General features: G+C 41.1%; 1 protein-coding gene across 2 annotated transcripts in view; it reads right to left on the bottom strand.

Moving 5' to 3' along the window:
- The window catches only part of SMCHD1 (structural maintenance of chromosomes flexible hinge domain containing 1), a 719,028-nt gene that overhangs the window by 94,379 nt on the left and 606,655 nt on the right, over positions 1-17,994 (bottom strand). For both annotated transcript variants that reach the window (XM_033933958.1, XM_033933959.1), the window contains one exon: positions 11,787-11,909. In XM_033933958.1, the coding sequence (XP_033789849.1) occupies positions 11,787-11,909 (123 nt within the window). The remainder of the gene's footprint in view (positions 1-11,786; positions 11,910-17,994) is intronic.

Below are 17,994 nucleotides of genomic sequence, written 5' to 3'. Positions count from 1 at the left end.
ATGTAACTTCCACCATGGGATAAAATTGCCCGAAAGAAGAGCATTCTCACCCCTCCTCATGTACTAACCTTTTTTTGTTCTTTTTTCCTATAATATATTGTATTTCTCCCCCTCTCTCCTGGGTGTTTCTTTAAGTCCTGTTGATATCTAGTCTTAAATATGTTCCCTTAAATTTTAACGATTTGTAAATATGATTGATGTTAACCGCTTTGACAATTTTTAGAAGTAATATCAGATTTTATAAAACTTGGAAACTTGGCATTTTCCACTCTCGCCACATGGGCTGTGGAAAGTGCCTGAAGATGAGTTTCTGCCCACTTGAACAACAGCTGAGCCTCCAGATGTAATGGGGCACTTTGGGTGACTCCATGTCTGTTCATATATGTTACCATAATGGTATTGTCAGAGAACACTCTGACTGCATTTCCCTTCAGGCACTTGTCCAATGCCCTCAATGCTAGATGAATGGCTCATAGTTTCAGATGATTTATGAGCTACTTTCTCTATGTGAGAGACCATTGACCTTATACCGGATGACCTCCACAATGGGCCCCCAGCCAAACAGGCTGGTGTCGGTCTTGAGTGCCACCCATGAGGAGATTCAGATAGGCATACCCTTTGCAAAGGAGCCCCCTTAGAGTCACCAGTGCAAGCTGTTCCTTGACTCCCCTATCCAGGGAAGCTGCAGCTGGAGAAAATGTCATTGTGGGAACCACCTGGAGAGCAGCAAATCCAAGAGAGGACACATATGCACCCTCATCCAGAGAATTACTTCCAGCACCTGGAGGTAATGCCAGACCATAGCTTTGGCACTATTGAGAGCTCTGAAATTTGTTTCCTGAGCTTCTGTTTGCTTGGCTCGGGAAGAAAGACATGGCCTTTCGCTATGTCAAATCAGACTCCCCAAAACTCCAAGTATTGGGTCACCTCTAGATGACACTTCTTGAAATTGACTAACCAGCCTAGATCTTGTAGGCTTGTTATTTGTCAAACTTGTTATTTGTCAGACTTGTCAAACTGCCTGCTCACCCTCTGGCCAATCATCCAGGTATGGGTGTACTTGTATCCCTCATTCTGCGGATGTGCAAAGCGACCACTACCATCACCTTGGTGAAGGTGCGTGGGATCGTTGCTAACCTGAAAGGTAGAGCTGCAAACTGGAAATGCCTTTAAAGGACATGGAATCTCAAATATTTCTTGTGGTTTGGAAAAATAGGAATATGAAGGTATGCCTCCGTCAGATCTAGGGAGGCAAGGAATTCCCCCAGTGCCCCCACAATGACTGACTGAACCATCTCCATGTGGAACTGCGATACTCTCAGCGCCGCATTTACAGACTTGAGACCCAAAATCGGTCTCCAGTCTTCTGAGCCTTTCTTGGGCACTATGAAGTATAGAGTATCTGCCAATGTATCCTCAAAGATGACACCTAGATCCTTTTCCTGTGCAGTGACTCCTAACATAGAACCCAGAATTATGTAGCTATAGTTCAGGTTCCTCTTTCCTACATGCATCACTTTGCAGTTGCACACATTAAACATCATCTGCCATTTTGATGCCCAGTCTCCCAGTCTCACAAGGTCTTCTTGCAATATTTCACCATTTTCATGCATTTAACAACTTTGAACAACTTTGTGTCATCAGCAAATTCCCATCTCCAGATCATTGATAAATATGTTAAAAAACTGCGGTCCAGCACAGACCCCTGAGGAACCCCACCATTTAGAATATTGATCATTTACAGATATGTGAAAAAATTAGGACACCCCATGAAATATTCAGTTCTTTCTTAAGAAATGTTCACATATTGATGTCAAATCTTTTTTTTTTTTTTAAATCTCTGGAAAAGAAAATGATGTAATTGCAGATAAACAACAAACATTTTCCTTGATTTACTCATGAAACAAAAGATAAACACAAAAATGTGTATTCTGAGGAATAAATTAGGTCCCCTCCCCACATATCCTCCCACTTAAAGTGGCTCAAATCAAACACAGGTGCACATGATTAAAACATTGTTACTCAGCATTTTGAAGGAGGTTTGCCCTACTTAAACCTAAGACATTTAGTTTGATGTGATCATGACTGCTAGGGTGAGAGTGAACACCATGGTGAGATCAAAAGAGCTGTCTGAGGCCTTCAGAAAGAAGATTATTGCAGCTTATAAGTCTGGTAAGGGATTTAAAAAGAACTTGAAAGAATTTGACATTAGCCATTTCATGGTCTGGAAAATAGTGTGCAAGTGGAGGACTTTCCAAACAACTGTCAACATGGCCGTCCAAGCAAGTTGACCCCCAGAACAGACCGCAAGATGCTAAAAGAAGTCTCTAAAAAATCTAAAATGTCATCACAGGTCCTACAGCAGGTTCTTGCTACTGTTGATGTGAAAGTGCATGCTTCTACAACCAGAGACTGCACAAATTTAACTTGCATGGGAGGTGTGCAAGGAGGAAACCTTTGCTCTCTAAGAGAAACATCAAGGCCACACTGAAGTTTGCCAGAGAGAACATAGACAAACACCAGGACTTCTGGAATGGTGTTCTATGGACAGATGAGTCTAAAATTGAATTATTTAGACACAAGAAAAGAGGACATGTATGGCGTACACCAAATATAGCATTCCAGGAAAAGAACTTCATACCAACTGTGAAGCATGGAGGTGGAAGTGTCATGGTTTGGGGATGCTTTGCTGCAGCAGGACCTGGCCAGCTCACCATCATAGAATCCACCATGAATTCTACCGTGTATCAGAGGATGCTTGAGGAACATATAAGACTATCTTTAAGAAAATTAAAGCTGAAGCGGAACTGAACCCTGCAACACAACAATGACCCAAAACATACCAGTAAATTCACCAAGGACTAGCTGAAGACTAAGAAATGGTGAGTCCTGGAGTGGCTGAGTCAAAGCCCTGATCTTAATCCTATTGAATGTTGTGGGGTGATTTGAAACAGGCTGTACATGCAAGAAACCCCTCAAACATCTCACAGCTGAAAGAATTCTGCATTGAGGAGTGGGCCAAACTTTCCTCAGACTGATGTCAGAGACTGATAGATGGCTACAAGAAGCGTCTCACTGCAGTTATTTCAGCCAAAGGGGGTAATACTAGCTATTAGGGTGTAGCTATTAAGGTGTAGGGCGTCCTAATTTATTCCTCAGTTAGAATACACATTTTTGTGGTTAACTTTTGTTTCATGAGTAAATCGAGGAAAAGTTTTGTTGCTTATCTGCAATTACATCACTTTTTTTTCCAGAGATATAAAAAAAAGATTTGACATCAATATGTGAACATTTCTTAAGAAAGAACTGAATATTTCATGGGACGTCCTAATTTTTTCACATTACTGTAAACCTACTCTCTGTTTTCTGTCTTTCAACCAGTTCTTAATCCATAATAGGACATTACCTCCTATCCCATTACCTTCTAATTTCCTCAGAAGTCTTTCATGAGCTACTTTGTCAAATGCCTTTTGAAAATCCAGATACACAATATCAACCAGCTCATCTTTACCACATGTTCATTCACCCCTTCAAAGAAATGCAGTAGATTGGTGAGGCAAGAACAAACACTGCTGGAGGGAGCCACTGTGGGAGAGGATGCTTGTGCAGCCGGTATCTGTTTCTTCTGAGCCGCCAGTTGCTCAAACTTTCCTGCTCACCACTGAGATATTGCTGGCCCTGCCTACTGATGACATAACTGGTAGCACGAGGGTAAAGAGCAGGGACATCACGCCTGGTAGAGAACAAACACTGCTGGAGGGATGCTGTGGGATCTACAGGTGCGACAGATGACATGAAAGCAGAGTTATTGGATTAAAAATATCAGGAATCATGACTGACTTAAAACCAAGTTGAATATATTGAAATTTTGGGGATAAAATGAGGCTTTAGGGAAGGTACATGAGATACTGTAATTAAGAATTCATATTTTTTACACTTTCAAACCTACACTCAAGCGTATGTTAAGAATTGTAGGGGTTAATTTGTGGTTTTGGCATGGAAAAATAGAAAATAATCAGAACCCATTGTTCAGTTACAGCTGTAAAGGATATGGAAAAGGCAAGGCACTGTTTACCAAAAAGGCCCCTACGCAAGGACTAAGAGGATGTATGGTTTATGTAGATAAAAACATGTGTTAGTCAACACAGGATAGAAAAAGTGAAATACTGCTATCTACTGGGTTTTATGTGCAAGTGACTGCAGAATAGGTAACATTATAATCCATTTAATTTCAGGATATGAATGGTTAATCACCTTTATATAGACATAAAATATGTTTTTTGTAAATGTACTAGTGCTGCTCGATTCATGAAAAAAAAATTTGATTCGATTCAGCCTACTGAATTGATTTTTCGATTTGATTTTCCTGCCCAACTGGGTAGGGTTTTTTTCTAACATCTTGGTGGATTTATTTTATAGCCTCTTCACCCTTTTATACCCTCTTCACCCCCTTTGCCCTCTTCTACCCACACTGGCACTGTGGTGTAAACAAAATAAACAAAAAAAGACTTTCCTTCTCTCTGTTAAATCCTAGCTCATGTTCAAGGTCTAACACCAGCTCTGGCAGGATACACATTTCATATCTGACATATTGTAATCACAAAACAGAAAATAAAATTATTTTTTCTACCTTTAGTTGTCTGGTCATTATTCAAATCATGTTGGTCCCAGGCTCTGGTTGTCTTCTGATAACTTGCTTGCCAGGGTCTCCTTCTTTCTCCATGCTAACCATCCATCTTCCATCTCTCCCCCAGAGGTCTGGCATCTTTCCTTTTTTTCATCTCCATCCCCGCAGTTGCAGCGATGGACCCCACCATCCCCAGATCCACCATCTCTCCTTTTCTCAACTACCCTTTCATCCAGCATCTCTCCCTCCTTCCCCACCACCCCAGGGTCCACCATCTCTCCCTTTCTCTTCTATCCCCCTCCACACCATTCTTTGTGTCCAACTTCTCTCCCTTTCTGTTCCTTCCCTCCCTCCATCCCATTATCCACCATCTCTCTTTCTCTCTCTGTTTTTAGACCCATTATTTCTACTCTCCTTTCCTCCCCCCCCAGTCTCTTTGAATCCCCTCTTCCAGACTCCAAATTTCTACTGCTCTGTCACTTCCTGGCATAGAAAATAGCACTCTTTATTTCCCAGTTATAAAGTTTATTTATATTATCATCTTCAAAGAAAAAGGAACAGCCATTCATACAGAATAAAATGAAGAACCCAAACACCGTTGTTTCTTAGATGTTGTAAAACAGAAAACAAATAAAATAAAATTCTAATGTGGCAGTGATATTTAAAAAAATATATATATTTTTTTCTCCAAACATAAAACTTAATAAACATTCATGTGGATTTTTTAACTGCTACAGGAACTTTGAATTTTAAAAATGTAAAATCAATTTCTTTTGGCTTTTACATCAGCTATACGACAGCTTCTTTTTTAAAAAAAAATTCTTTATTCATTTTACATTTTACAACAAGTGTATCATAAAATAACATTTAAACTTATACAATATCACTTGATTCTCTATCAATTTAATTTAAATCATAATATTTAAACCCTCTCTCCCAACCCTACTAATTTATATGTAGTACATATATCATATAATATATTATATATTCTGTCTTATTAATCTAATCATTTAATATTAAATCAGAAATTCCACCCCCCATACTTTGTAATAATACCTATTAGGGAAAAATGATAATCCAATAATTACTCATTACAATATTCCATTAATGGCCTCCAAACCTCCTGAAAATTATTAAAATTACCTTTCTGCAAGGCTAACATTATTTCCATCTTGTACATATGACATAATGAATTCCACCAAAAACTATAATTTAATCTATTCCAATTTTTCCAATTAATTGTAATCTGCTGAATGGCAACTCTTGTCATAATAAGTAATAGCTTATTATTCTTTGCAGAAATTTGACTTTTCTTCCTCATTGACATTCCAAATAATATAGTATCATAGGATAGAGCCACAGGATTTTCCAACAAACAATTTATTTAGCCCCAAATCGATTTCCAAAAAGCCAAAATGAATGGACAATAAAACAATAAATGATCTAAAGTCCCCGCTTCGAGATAACAATGGCAACATCTATTAGACTTAGAGCTATCTAATTTTTGTAAATGAACAGGAGTCCAGAAAGCTCGGTGCAACAGAAAAAAACAAGTTTGTCTCATAGATGCTGAAATTTTAGTGAGCAGCCTTAAAATCACAACCGACTACCCATCTAGTTGCTGTAACACAAATTAAATACTCCTTTACTTTTCTCACACTCTTCTTCAAGATCCCAGCTGTAGGACTTTCAGATGCTGCAATTTCACAGAAGTACAAAATTCAGAATTTCTAAATGCATAAGCATTCATCTGGCTGGCAAACCGCAGCAAAGTTCACCAAACAATCATTTATACAAGAAACAAGCCAAAGCCTGAACAAAAGTGCGAGGTTCAGAAAGAGAGTACAGTTTAGAAAAAAAAAAAAAAATCACACCATACTTTTCTCTCTTAAGTGTAAGCAAAACTTTTACCAGAATCACGTCAGGAGGCAACAACAGCACCGACTTCCGCTGCTAACTCCTTTCTGAGCTCTCATTCTCATTGCGTTTGCGATCTTTACTTTGCTGAACAGCTCCAGGTTTTCGTCCTCATCGAGCACCAAACTAGAGACCTCTGCAGCAACCTCCATCGCTCGGGCTCAAGCACTTCCCGACTGGCTCTCCCCCCTCGCCCCCTAAAGCAGAAGCGGCAGTGAACGGCCAGCAAGAGGCAGCACTGTTGCTCCTGCTTTAGGGGGCGAGGGTTGGTAACTGAATTGGCGAGGCCAATTTTTTTTTTTTAAAATCCAAATCACTTAGAATCGGGCAGCACTAAAATGTACTAGACACAGAGGATGTGTGCGCATAGAAGAATTTTATCCCATCTTTTAGACCTGTATTCTCAGAAAGGCTGAATACGTGATCAGCTTTATCATTGTATGCTAATTGTCACTGAATGATGTCAGAGGAAATATAAATGTTTAAACATTAAGGTCCAAATTCTGCAAAGTTTGCCTACATTTGGGCATAATTTGGACGTCCTTGTTAGGCGCACTTTGTAGAATCGCGTTTAAGAACGTTGCTCAGCGTCAGTTGGACGTCCACCTTTCTAGATATCCTTCACAGAATCGGGGTTTTTTAGGTGGAAGTTAGATGTCCAACCAATGTCCTTAATGTTATAATTTTGATGTTATTAGAATAGAGAATTTATGTTATTTTCTATTTTAACTGTAAAATGTTGGCACCATACCATTTTTTAAAATTTGTTTAATGTTTTAATTTATTTTCTGTCACAGGAACTGAGTTGGATTCGAACTAGGAATATCATTGTAGACGGTTGTAGCTTCCTTTGTAGCACACAGGTTAAAGCTAACAAGCTACATAGGCATTGTAAGGAAGTATACTTTTCAGTATGGTTAGATGTCAGTGTGATAGACTTGATTTCTGTGGATGGGACTTAGGTGGGCTTTGGACATTTCCAATGTGATCTTCTAGGATTCTAGGGATTTCATTTTTGTTTTATTTAGCTCAAAATACATGTAATAAGCAACCACATAAAACAGGGCACATCAATACAAACATATTGCATGCCAAACCTACTAGTTTTATGGCCAAACAGTAATGTTATTTGCTGCTACTACTACTACTTATTATTTCTATAGCGCTGAAAAGGCATACGCAGCGCTGTACATTTTAACAAACAATAGATAGTCCCTGCTCAGAAAAGCTTACAATCTAATTTAGACAGGATATTACAGGATTGGGGAGATTATGGTAGAGGGAATGATACAGTGGGTATAGGTATCTGACAGCAGTGAGTGGGAGTAAAGAGTTGAAAGCAGTTTTAAAAAAGTGGGCCTTTAGCTTGGATTTAAACACTGCCAGGGATGGAGCACAACGTATTGATTCAGGCAGCCTGTTCCAGGCATATGGTGCTGCAAGAAAGAAGGGACAGACTCTGGAGTTGGCAGTGGATAAGAAGGATACAGATAAGAGGGGTTTGTCCGATGAGCGGAGATCACGGGGAGAGCATAGGGGGAAATAAGTGAGGAGAGATATTGGGGGCTTCAGAGTGAATGCACTTGTAAGTCTGCAAGAGGAGTTTAAACTGATTCAGAAATGGACAGGAAGCCAATGAAGTGACTTGAGGAGAGGGGTAATTTGAGAATAGCAGCTCTCACGGAATATGAGTCACACAGCAGAATTTTGAACAGATCGAAGAGGCGAGAGACGGGTGCGTGGGAGGCTGGAGAGAAGTATGTTGCAATAGTCTAAGCGAGAGGTGAAGAGGGCATGGACAAGGGTTTTGGTTGTGTGTTAGAGAGAAGAGGATGGATTTTGGTAATATTATAGAGGAGGAAGCGACAGGATTTGGCGGTTTGTTGGATCTGAGCAGAGAAGGAGAGAGAGGAGTCAAGGTTGTGAGCCGACGAGACAGTGAGGAGGATAGAAATAAATATAAGCTATTGCTGATGGTTTATTTGAGTGTGCATCAATTGGCTTCTAAGTACTTGCAGGACTGTATTTCATCTTACGCACCTCCCCATGCATTGTGTTCTGCTGGACACGCCGATTTAATCATTCCATCACGAAAAAAGTTGCACCTGGAAGCAATGCAGACTAGTGCCTTCTCTTGTTCAGGTACCACTGAATGGAATAAACTTGCAGTTTACATCAGGCAGCAGAAGAACTTATGTACGGTTGACTGTTGAAGCATCGTTTGTTTTGTATGATGAAATATGGTCATAGACGTTTAATGAATAATTATTTGTAATACTTTTATATCTGTTGTTTGTATATTTATAATGTGTATAATACTATAATCTGTCTTGTTAATGGTGGAATATAAATTAAAAAAAAAAAAAAATCATGTTGACTTTCTCTCATTAATCCATGCTTATGTATATGTTCTGTCATTTTGTTCTTACAATAGTCTCTACCATTTTGCCTGGGACCGACATCAGACTCATCAAACTATAAATTTCCCGGATCACCTCTGGAACCCTTTTTAAAAATTGGCATCATGTTGGCTACCATCCAGTCTTCCGATACTATGCTGGATTTTAAAGAAAAATTACAAATTACTAGCAATAGCTCTGCAAGTTCATTTTTCAATTCTATCAGCATTCTGGGATGAATACCATCTGGCTCAGGCAATTTGCTACTGTTCAATTTAAATTGACCCATTATATCTTTCAGTGTTACAGAGATTTGTTTGAGCTTCTCTGATTCATCAGAATTGAATACCATTTATGGCACTGGTAGCTCCCCCAGTCTTCCTTGGTGAAGACCGAAGCAAATAATTTATTTAATCTCTGCCAGATAATTCACCCCCTCCAGTACTAGCTAAGGGCAGATGTCCTCCTCCTCCTCAGAATCTATAGCTTGGTACGGCCACAGGCACAGGCCACAAATGAGGCTGCCGCTGCAACTTTCATACCCAAAGCCAGCACTTCAAACTGTCACTTAAGGACCATGTCCGCCTTGCAATCTTGCGGATCCTTTAGCATCACTCCTCCTTCACTAAAGAGTGAAGTATGTTTAGTTACCTGGGCCAACATGAAATCCATTTTTGGCTGACTAAACAATTGCTGAAATTCTGGAGCCATAGGGTAAAGTTTGGACATAGATTTTGCCACCTTTAGGGAACCTTCTGGAGTCTCCCATTGCTCAGTGACCAGCAAATTGATGCCCGGGAAAAAAGGTGGTCTGAGTATTTGTGCCGCTCATGACTGTGCACTGTGAACCAGATGGCAACTGAGGTTCCAACTTCAACTTCCTGAGTGCATCCATAACATGTGGCACGGTAGTCGACTTGAAAAATCACCTCACCAATGGATCCTCTCCCTAGTCGAGGGCAACTATTGCTTCTTTACTCTTGGCCCCTGAAAGAGAACCTGAATCCTCCAGAAAAGCAGCTAAGTCCTGGGATATAAAGGCATGGAGTCTGACCTCCAATCCTACCAATCTTGCTCTGCTTGATCACTTAGGCTAGGAGCCAGCTTGCTATCCAGCAGGGAGATCTCCGGAGGAGATAGATCTCCCTGGCTCCCTGCCAGAGTGCCCCCAAGAAGTGTTTGTCCCGGACCCATCAACTAAGCTTTCCACAAGAGATTCACAAACTCCAGGGTAATTTCCTAGCACAGGAGGCCTCAAAGACCCCTGAAGGACCTCAGATTGGCTTTTCTTGGGCTCCGCAGTGTTCATGCACTTGCGTTTTGCGCCTCTGCTGTGTGTGGACCCCGGAAAGAATTTTCTCCCTATGACTTAGACCCCCTGCAGCCCTCTGCAGCTCAGAGGAGGCTAAGCCAAGGCTCCCACTCCTCCTCGCAAGCCCTATGGCATGTGACAATCCAGCACAAAACCGGCATGATATAGGGGCAAAACAGCCTGAAGAGTCCATCCCAGTCAATTTTGAGCTAAATCGAGAGGTTTTAAGGCAGATGGACGCGTTGAAAATTCAAACTGGCTGCCACCAGTGAATTTGTGCTAAAATCGCACATGAGGGCTCCCCAGAAAGTCAAAGAACTCAGGGAAAGGGGTATTGGAGGAGTGAGACCCTCAGAAACCCTTAAAATTAACTTTCTGACCTCCCCCCCCTGATTTTCCCCATAGGGAATAATGGGCTGTATACTCAAGTTTTGCTGGTGTTTGCCTGTGTCAATTTTGCTGCAGCCTGACAGAACGGGAAGGATTTTCTGCTTCAAATCATTGCTAGAAATAGACCCCAACTGGATATCTTCAGGCTGCCAGTCAGATAGACGCCAACTGAGGACTCCAACCCCAAAGATCCTCACAGTGCAATGGGGGAAGATTAAAATGCAACCAGCTCCTTGAAACTCAAAGGGGGCACCATTGCCTGCGCTCAAGCCTCTGATAAATCAGAAGGCAAAACAGCTTCCAGGAGAACAGATGCCGAGCCTTGAAAAATCACAAAGCATGATGGCTCAACAGGTATACCTTGGGGCTGCTCTGCAACCTGCAGCTTGCCTTTGCAGAATCTGCAGCCTCTCCCAGGCAGAGTAGCCCCCAAAATTGGATCCTCTAGGTATCAAAGCCTCCCAAAATAGAAGAAAAATACCTGAAAATAAAAACCGAACAGAGCAGATCAGAACACAACTTCTCAGTTTGCTTGCAGAAGGAAAGCCTAGAGTAGGTACTATACTCCACCGGTGAAGGAAGAGCTGAAAGATGTAATTGACACCCTTCTGCAAAGGTTCAAAAGCATGGATTGATCACCTAACGTACAGACTCCCGTGTTTATGTAACAGAATGATTGACATTTTGGGTGCTGACCTTACTTCTTCTAGGTACAATTCAGCCAATGGTGGTCAATTAGATTGTAAGCTCTTCTGAGCAGGGACCGTCTCTTACATGTACAATGTACAGTGTTGCATGCGCCTGGTAGCGCTATAGAAATAATAAATTGTTGCTGTTGTTGTTAATGTAGCTCTGCCCCTCATATATGGAATTTAATACTGAAGCATGGTTGCATCTTTCTTTAACTTTTGTGGAGTTAGTGCTTGCATCATATTTGCTTCTGTGCTCTAATTTTGCCAATGTAGGTGTTAACTTGTACTTGAATTTTATAAAATTGCATACAAATAAAATTAAAAAAATTTAAATCACTATAAAAACATTAAAAAATTTCAGTATTTCAAATATACAATATGTTGTAAAGGTTAGAAAGAAATAAAAAAGATGAAAATCAAGGCACAAATACAAATGCAACAACATTTACCTTTCCCAAAATATCTGGGTTAAATTTAGAATAGTTTCGAAGTGTACACGATCTTCTAGGCTGATTAATTATTGATTCCCGTTGAGACATCTTTTGTTTCAGAATAGCCTCAATACTTTGAATCTGTAAAATGAAATTCCATTATCAAACACAGCAAAAACACCCTAACACAGTATGCATTAAAGTGTTTCATGTTAGTCTTATTGTGTGCGCACACTAAGCATACAGTAATTTTTTTTTGAATGGGGAGGGATCATGTTGGGGCAGAGAATATGGGGCACATAATTGAAAGTGAAATGCTGTATTTTTCACGCCATAAGATGCCCTTTTTCCACCCCCAAAAAGGGGGTGGAAATAAGGGTGCGTCTTAAGGAGCGAATGAAAAAAGCTCCAAACAAGACCCGTACCTCCTTCTGGCATCCGGCGGTCCAGCGTGCTTTCCGTATTCCTGTCCGTGTTCCCCTGCTCTCTGGCTGGGGGTTTGGGAGCTGGCTGGTTGGCTGCCACTAGACACTACTATTAGAGGTGCCCACCACTAGTTGTGCCCTGTACCCTGTCCTAGCCTACTACTAGATCACCAGAGGGGGGACAGGGTACAGGGCACACCATTTGGTTCAGAATTTTTTTTTCTTGATTTTTCCTCCTCTAGAGGTGGGTTCGTCTTATGGTCAGGTATGTCTTATGGAGCGAAAAATATGGTACGTCCAAAAACCCACCCAAGTCAGTACTTGGACAACCTAAAAGTCAGGTCATCCAAGTACCAATAATCAAAATAGTTTTGGGGACATATCCATAGACTTTTTAGGCCAGACAGATGGGTATAATTGGGTTTGGGATACTCAAAATTACCTGCAAGGGACCCATTTTGTGAAGTTCACAGCAGTGCTCTCTAAGATGCCCCACTACTCTGTTGCTATGTCTGGGGGTCAGTCCATCACTTTGCTGGCCCCTCCCATATCCAAAAGGTCTTGTTCTAGATGTTTGGGACTTGGATGATTTTTTGGACAAGAATGTGGTATAAAGATAGGGTCTGGACAATCAAATGGCTGAACGCACAGATAAGACGATTTTCGTGAAAAAAAAATTTTGGGACGTTATTTTTCAAGAATGGACTTTGGATGCTACCGACTCTGGGCCCAAGGCCCAAAACAGACTTAAGACGTGTGTTTTGATTATGCCCCTACACATGTTCTTACTCTACTTAGTGCAACTACATTAATACGCACTAACTGGTTAGCTCATGAATAACTAAGGAGTCAACAGGTGTTGGTAAGTGCTGCCACAGTAAATTTTTTTTTTAAAGCTAATGGTCACTAATGAAAAAAAATAAATATTGGGGTGAGAAAAAACTAGATATAGGCATGTTATGGCCATTTCTTACTGCAGTTTAGTAAAAGGGCCCCTAAAGCTTTTTCAAAAAGCAATTTCAATTACAAATGTGCTGCTTTCAATTGCTGCAGTCTATTTTCCCTAAATCTCTTTCATGGCTGGTTACAAAACTATTGTAGCTCCCTGGGGAGGGGGAACCAACAGAAGATCAACAGATATTTTGCAACTCCAAAAGTAAAAGAAAACCACTTAACTGTAGTGATGTCTACTATGAAGAGTATAACAGAAGTCCTTCAAATAGGTGATGTGATATAGACAACGTCTTCTTGTGAAAAATCTCTCTTTTAGCTTTTCTAAAACTAAAACGTTTAGCTTTACTAAGCAGAAATACAAGTGTCCATGCTGCATGATTATGCAGGACTGCATCAGTTTTTGATAGCTCAAAAAATACAACTCCAAGGGAATATAGAACAGATGTCTATCCTACTGTCTATAGAGAACACAGGAAAGCAATTTGTTTTTTTGTCAAAGATCTGGATGATACTTTAGGTTGTCTTTAACATTAAAAGGAGAAAGCAAGATTACAGCTTTGTTAGCAAGAGGCCTTTTTATCCTAATAAAACAAAAAGAAAAAAGAAAGTAAGAAAAGAAAAAGAGGCCATCTGGAAATTGTACAAAAATAGGGGATAGAGGTAGATTCTAAACCTCAAAAGACATTCTGCAATATGGACTCACCATTCTTATTGGCCAAACAATGAGATATTAATTAATTGAGGCCAACCTTAAGTAAATTACCAACATTGCGGTAATTAACTTGAGAAATAAACACATGCTAATGTTAAGATTCAGCGTGGAACAGAATGTGGGCCTAGGGGGATGGGGGGGGGGGTGGAGTGGGAGTCTAGAAACCAAACAAATTCTACAGAACTGTTTGACCAAACCAGATGTCAGATCAGGAATTCTGTTGAAGATAGTAGTAAGATGTGAATGTGTGGATCGAAGTCCATGTCACTGCCTTGTAAATCTCTGTGGAGGCTGATTTCAAGTGGGCTACCAACGTCATTATGGCACTGACATTGTGAGCCTTGACATCATCCTCAAGAGTCAGCCCAGCCTGGGCATAAATAAAAGAGATGCAATCTGCTAACCAACTGGAGATTGTGCATTTGCTGATAGACACTCCCAGTCGATGTGGGTCATAGGAAACAAAAAGCTGGGTGGACTGTCTATGGGCTTTAGAACATATATAGGGTTAAGTGTGTCAGCTATACACCAGAGAGAAAAGCGAAACCATTTATAATTATGACATTTTTGTGTGGTAGGTGTTTGAGAAGCTACAAGTATTCTGGATATGTCTTCTGTAAAGTTCAAAAAGACTACACCTATTTAAAAAACTATGCCATCAGGACAAGAAAATTGGAGTTTCTATGACAGAGCGACTGCCCACCCTGAGTGATGGTTCCACTAACAAAAGACATTCAATTTGGCAAGGCCAGTAGGGAACAACTGAGATCATGGTCTCTTGGTCTCTCTGCAGCTTGAGAAGAATTTTCCCAATAAGCAGCAGCGGGGAAGAAACATATAGAAAGTCCATTATCCAACAAAGGAAGAAAGAATCTAGGGCTACTCAATTGTGAACTTAGAGCCTGGAGCTTTAGCAGGGGAGCTGCTTTGAAGAGATACAAAGTGATTTATTATTGGGGTCCCTCACTGCTGGAAAATCTGATGAACCACAGTATGCTGAGGGACCATTTGTGGGAATGGAAGGTTATGTTCAAGTGGTCCATCACAGCAAACTGATTGTCATCTAAATAAACTGCTTTGAGGAATATGCCCAGGTCCATATGCGGATTGCTGTTCCTTCTTGCTTATAGAGGCAATACATAGCTATCTGGTTATCAGGGTCTCCTGTTGGGACTAGGAACCCAGTGTGTGGAGGCCATGGAGATAAGCCCTCCAACCTAACATGAAGGCATGTGTAGTTAAAACTCTGATACCAAGGGGACTGAAATAGAAGTCCCTGAGTCCAGTTGAGTGGAAACATCTATCACTGCAAAGAGTGGCAAAGTGCCTGAGTAACTTGAGACACAATCTAAAAGTGTTCCCGTATTCTGAGACCATGGAGAGAGTCCTCTGAGGTATGCAAATTTGAAGTTGAGCTGATGGTGTGACATTGGCAGTGGAAGCCATATGACTTAGGTCAAGGGTGCCCACACGTTTTTGGGTTGTGAGCTACTTTTAAAATGACCAAGTCAAAATGATCTACCAACAATAAAAATTTAAAAAACACAAAGCACACTGTATGCAGAGAAAATGTTAATTATCATTTATATTTGGGTTTTCTTCAGAGGTCAAGGCAGATGACTAAAATATGCAATGTCACATCAGTAACAATTATACAAAATTAGACAAATATACCCCCCCACCACCACTTCTGACTAAACCACAAGGTTTTTAGTGCAGGGAGCTGCACTGAATGCCCCGCGCTGCTCCTGATGCTCATAGGAATGCTATGAGTATCGGGAGCTGCACAGGGTATTCAACGCAGCTCCCTGTGCTATAAACCGCTATCGCGGTTTAGTATAAGGGGGCCATAGTGCAAAATATAGACAGCAGATATAAATTCTCAAAGCGAACACATTTTGATCACTAAATTGAAAATAAAATAATTTTTCCTACCTTTGCTGTCTGGTGATTTCACAAGTCTCTGGTTGCACTTCCTTCTGACTGTGCATCCAATATTTCTTTCTTTCTTTCTGCCTCCTGTATGCTTCTGCTCCTCCAGACCTCATTCCATTCCCCAACCAACATCTCTCTCTGTCCCTCCATGAGTCCAACTTTTTCTTCCTCTCTCCCTGCCTGTCCCTTGCCACCTGCCACACTTCATTCCTTCCCCCAACTTTTTCTTTCTTTCTTTGTCTCTCTCTGCCTGCCCCCCCCCAAAAAAAAACCACTGCTACCAATTTCTCCCTGCTTCCTCGCCACCGCAGGTGACTGCACAACAGCCGGCCCACAAACCTTCCCATGATGTCAATTCTGACAATCGATGACTGGCTAGCCCGGAACTTCCTCTGACGTCAGAATTGATGAAGAGGGAAGGCTTGTGGGCCAGCGGTGTGCAATCACTGCACGCGCCTGGCCTTTCCTTATGGCGGCTTCAGCAGGGAGCAGGGAGAGATCCCAGGCTCTGCGATCGACTTGCATAGCCTTTGCGATCTACTTATAGATCTCAATCGACGTTTTGGGCACCCCTGGCTTATGTAATGGAGAAGTTGAAGAGCAGATACTCATTCAGAACTGGAAATCTGCTTGGATAGTTATTATTTTGTTGCTCACTGTTTGCTGAGGTAGAAATACATGGCCCTAATAGTATCGAGAAAGGTTCCCACAAACTCCAAGTGCTGCACTGGTCCATTTGTGGTAATTGATTATGAAACCAATGAGATCTAGAAGGATGGTGGACATATTGGATGCCTGCACCATCTGCTGGAAGACTATTTTGATCAACAAGTTTGCAATGTAGGAGGAGACATGAATGCCCCATCTGCACAATGCTTTAGGCATTATCACCACACATTTTGTGACTACACAAGGAGCTGATGGGAAGGCTAGTTGTGAAACAGAGGAAGAGTGGATTCATGCCATCTGAAAATTCCCATTGAGCTGGTTATTGATTATATTCCATATGAAGAGAATCATTCAAACTCTCTCCACATCTTTTTTTTTTTTTGTTTGAGTACCTGGATTAGAACCCTTAACCTCTCTCCAGCAGAAGATATAGTTCTATGGTACTCTGCCGAAGAAAGGCTAAGAGCTCTTTATGAATTACCCATATTTGGAGGCAGCTGAAACAAGAATCTCTTGATGGATGTTCAGGAGACCCTCTTTCTCAATGGAAAGTATAACTGTTGAATAAGTTGAAGAATCTGACGGTCGGAGGCAATGAGGGGCCACCTCTCTTGAAAGAATAGCAGTCTGCCCCAATCAGAAGGTTTTCTGGCAACCACAACTGCACAGTAGCAATGCTCCCCATGAAGGAGCCAAAAACTGGGTTGTTTAAGCTGCATAGGGGCCTGTGACTTTTGTCCCTGCTACTGGCTTGGATGTGAGACTTGAGTGTAGATTCTCTGAGCCAAAGGGGCAGTGAACATATAACGATATGTAGAAGAGTAATAAGAGAATCATGGGCTTCCTGAAAGTCTCCTAGATGAAGGAGTAGTAGAAGGCTGTGGCCTAGATAGAGTCTTAATAGTGCCTGTATGTTTTTGATAAGGTCAGCTACTTCAACTTTGTCACTGTGCAAGTTCCATCCTCGACAAGAAACATCAGCTAGACACCCTTGTACTGCATGCTCAAGATATGAAACCCTGAGTCAATAAAGACAACAAATGGTTATACCCTGTGCAGAGGCACAGGATGACAGGGAAAAGGCATCAAAGACTCTTTTTATGAGATACTCATCACAACCTAGACGCCTTTTATGGGGCTGTTATAGGGGAAAGTATCCTTCAGGGATTCAAGACAAGGTTGGATAAGTTCCTACTGGAACAGAACATATGCAAGTAAGGCTAGACTCAAATAGGGCACTGGTCTTTGACTTAAGGGCTGCCGCGTGAGCGGACTGCTAGGCAAGATGGACCACTGGTCTGATCCAGCAGAGGCAATTCTTATGTTCTTATGATTCAGAAGTCTATTTCTGAGGGAGAAAGTCTATAAAAGAGAGCTTGTTTAGAACAGTTGAGATCCCAAAGCTACACTGGGTGGCTTAATGGGAGACTTCATTAGTGCCATCTAGTCTCAGGTGAGCCATAACTGACTTATCAAGTCCTACTTGAACAGATGAAGATATTGAAGCAGTTTTGTGTGGGATAGGAAACCT

Source organism: Geotrypetes seraphini, chromosome 2, assembly GCF_902459505.1.
Source record: "Geotrypetes seraphini chromosome 2, aGeoSer1.1, whole genome shotgun sequence".
Classification (NCBI taxonomy): Eukaryota; Metazoa; Chordata; class Amphibia; order Gymnophiona; family Dermophiidae; genus Geotrypetes; species Geotrypetes seraphini.
Note: the sequence above shows the minus strand (reverse complement) of the source record. Positions and strands in the feature narration are given on the sequence as shown.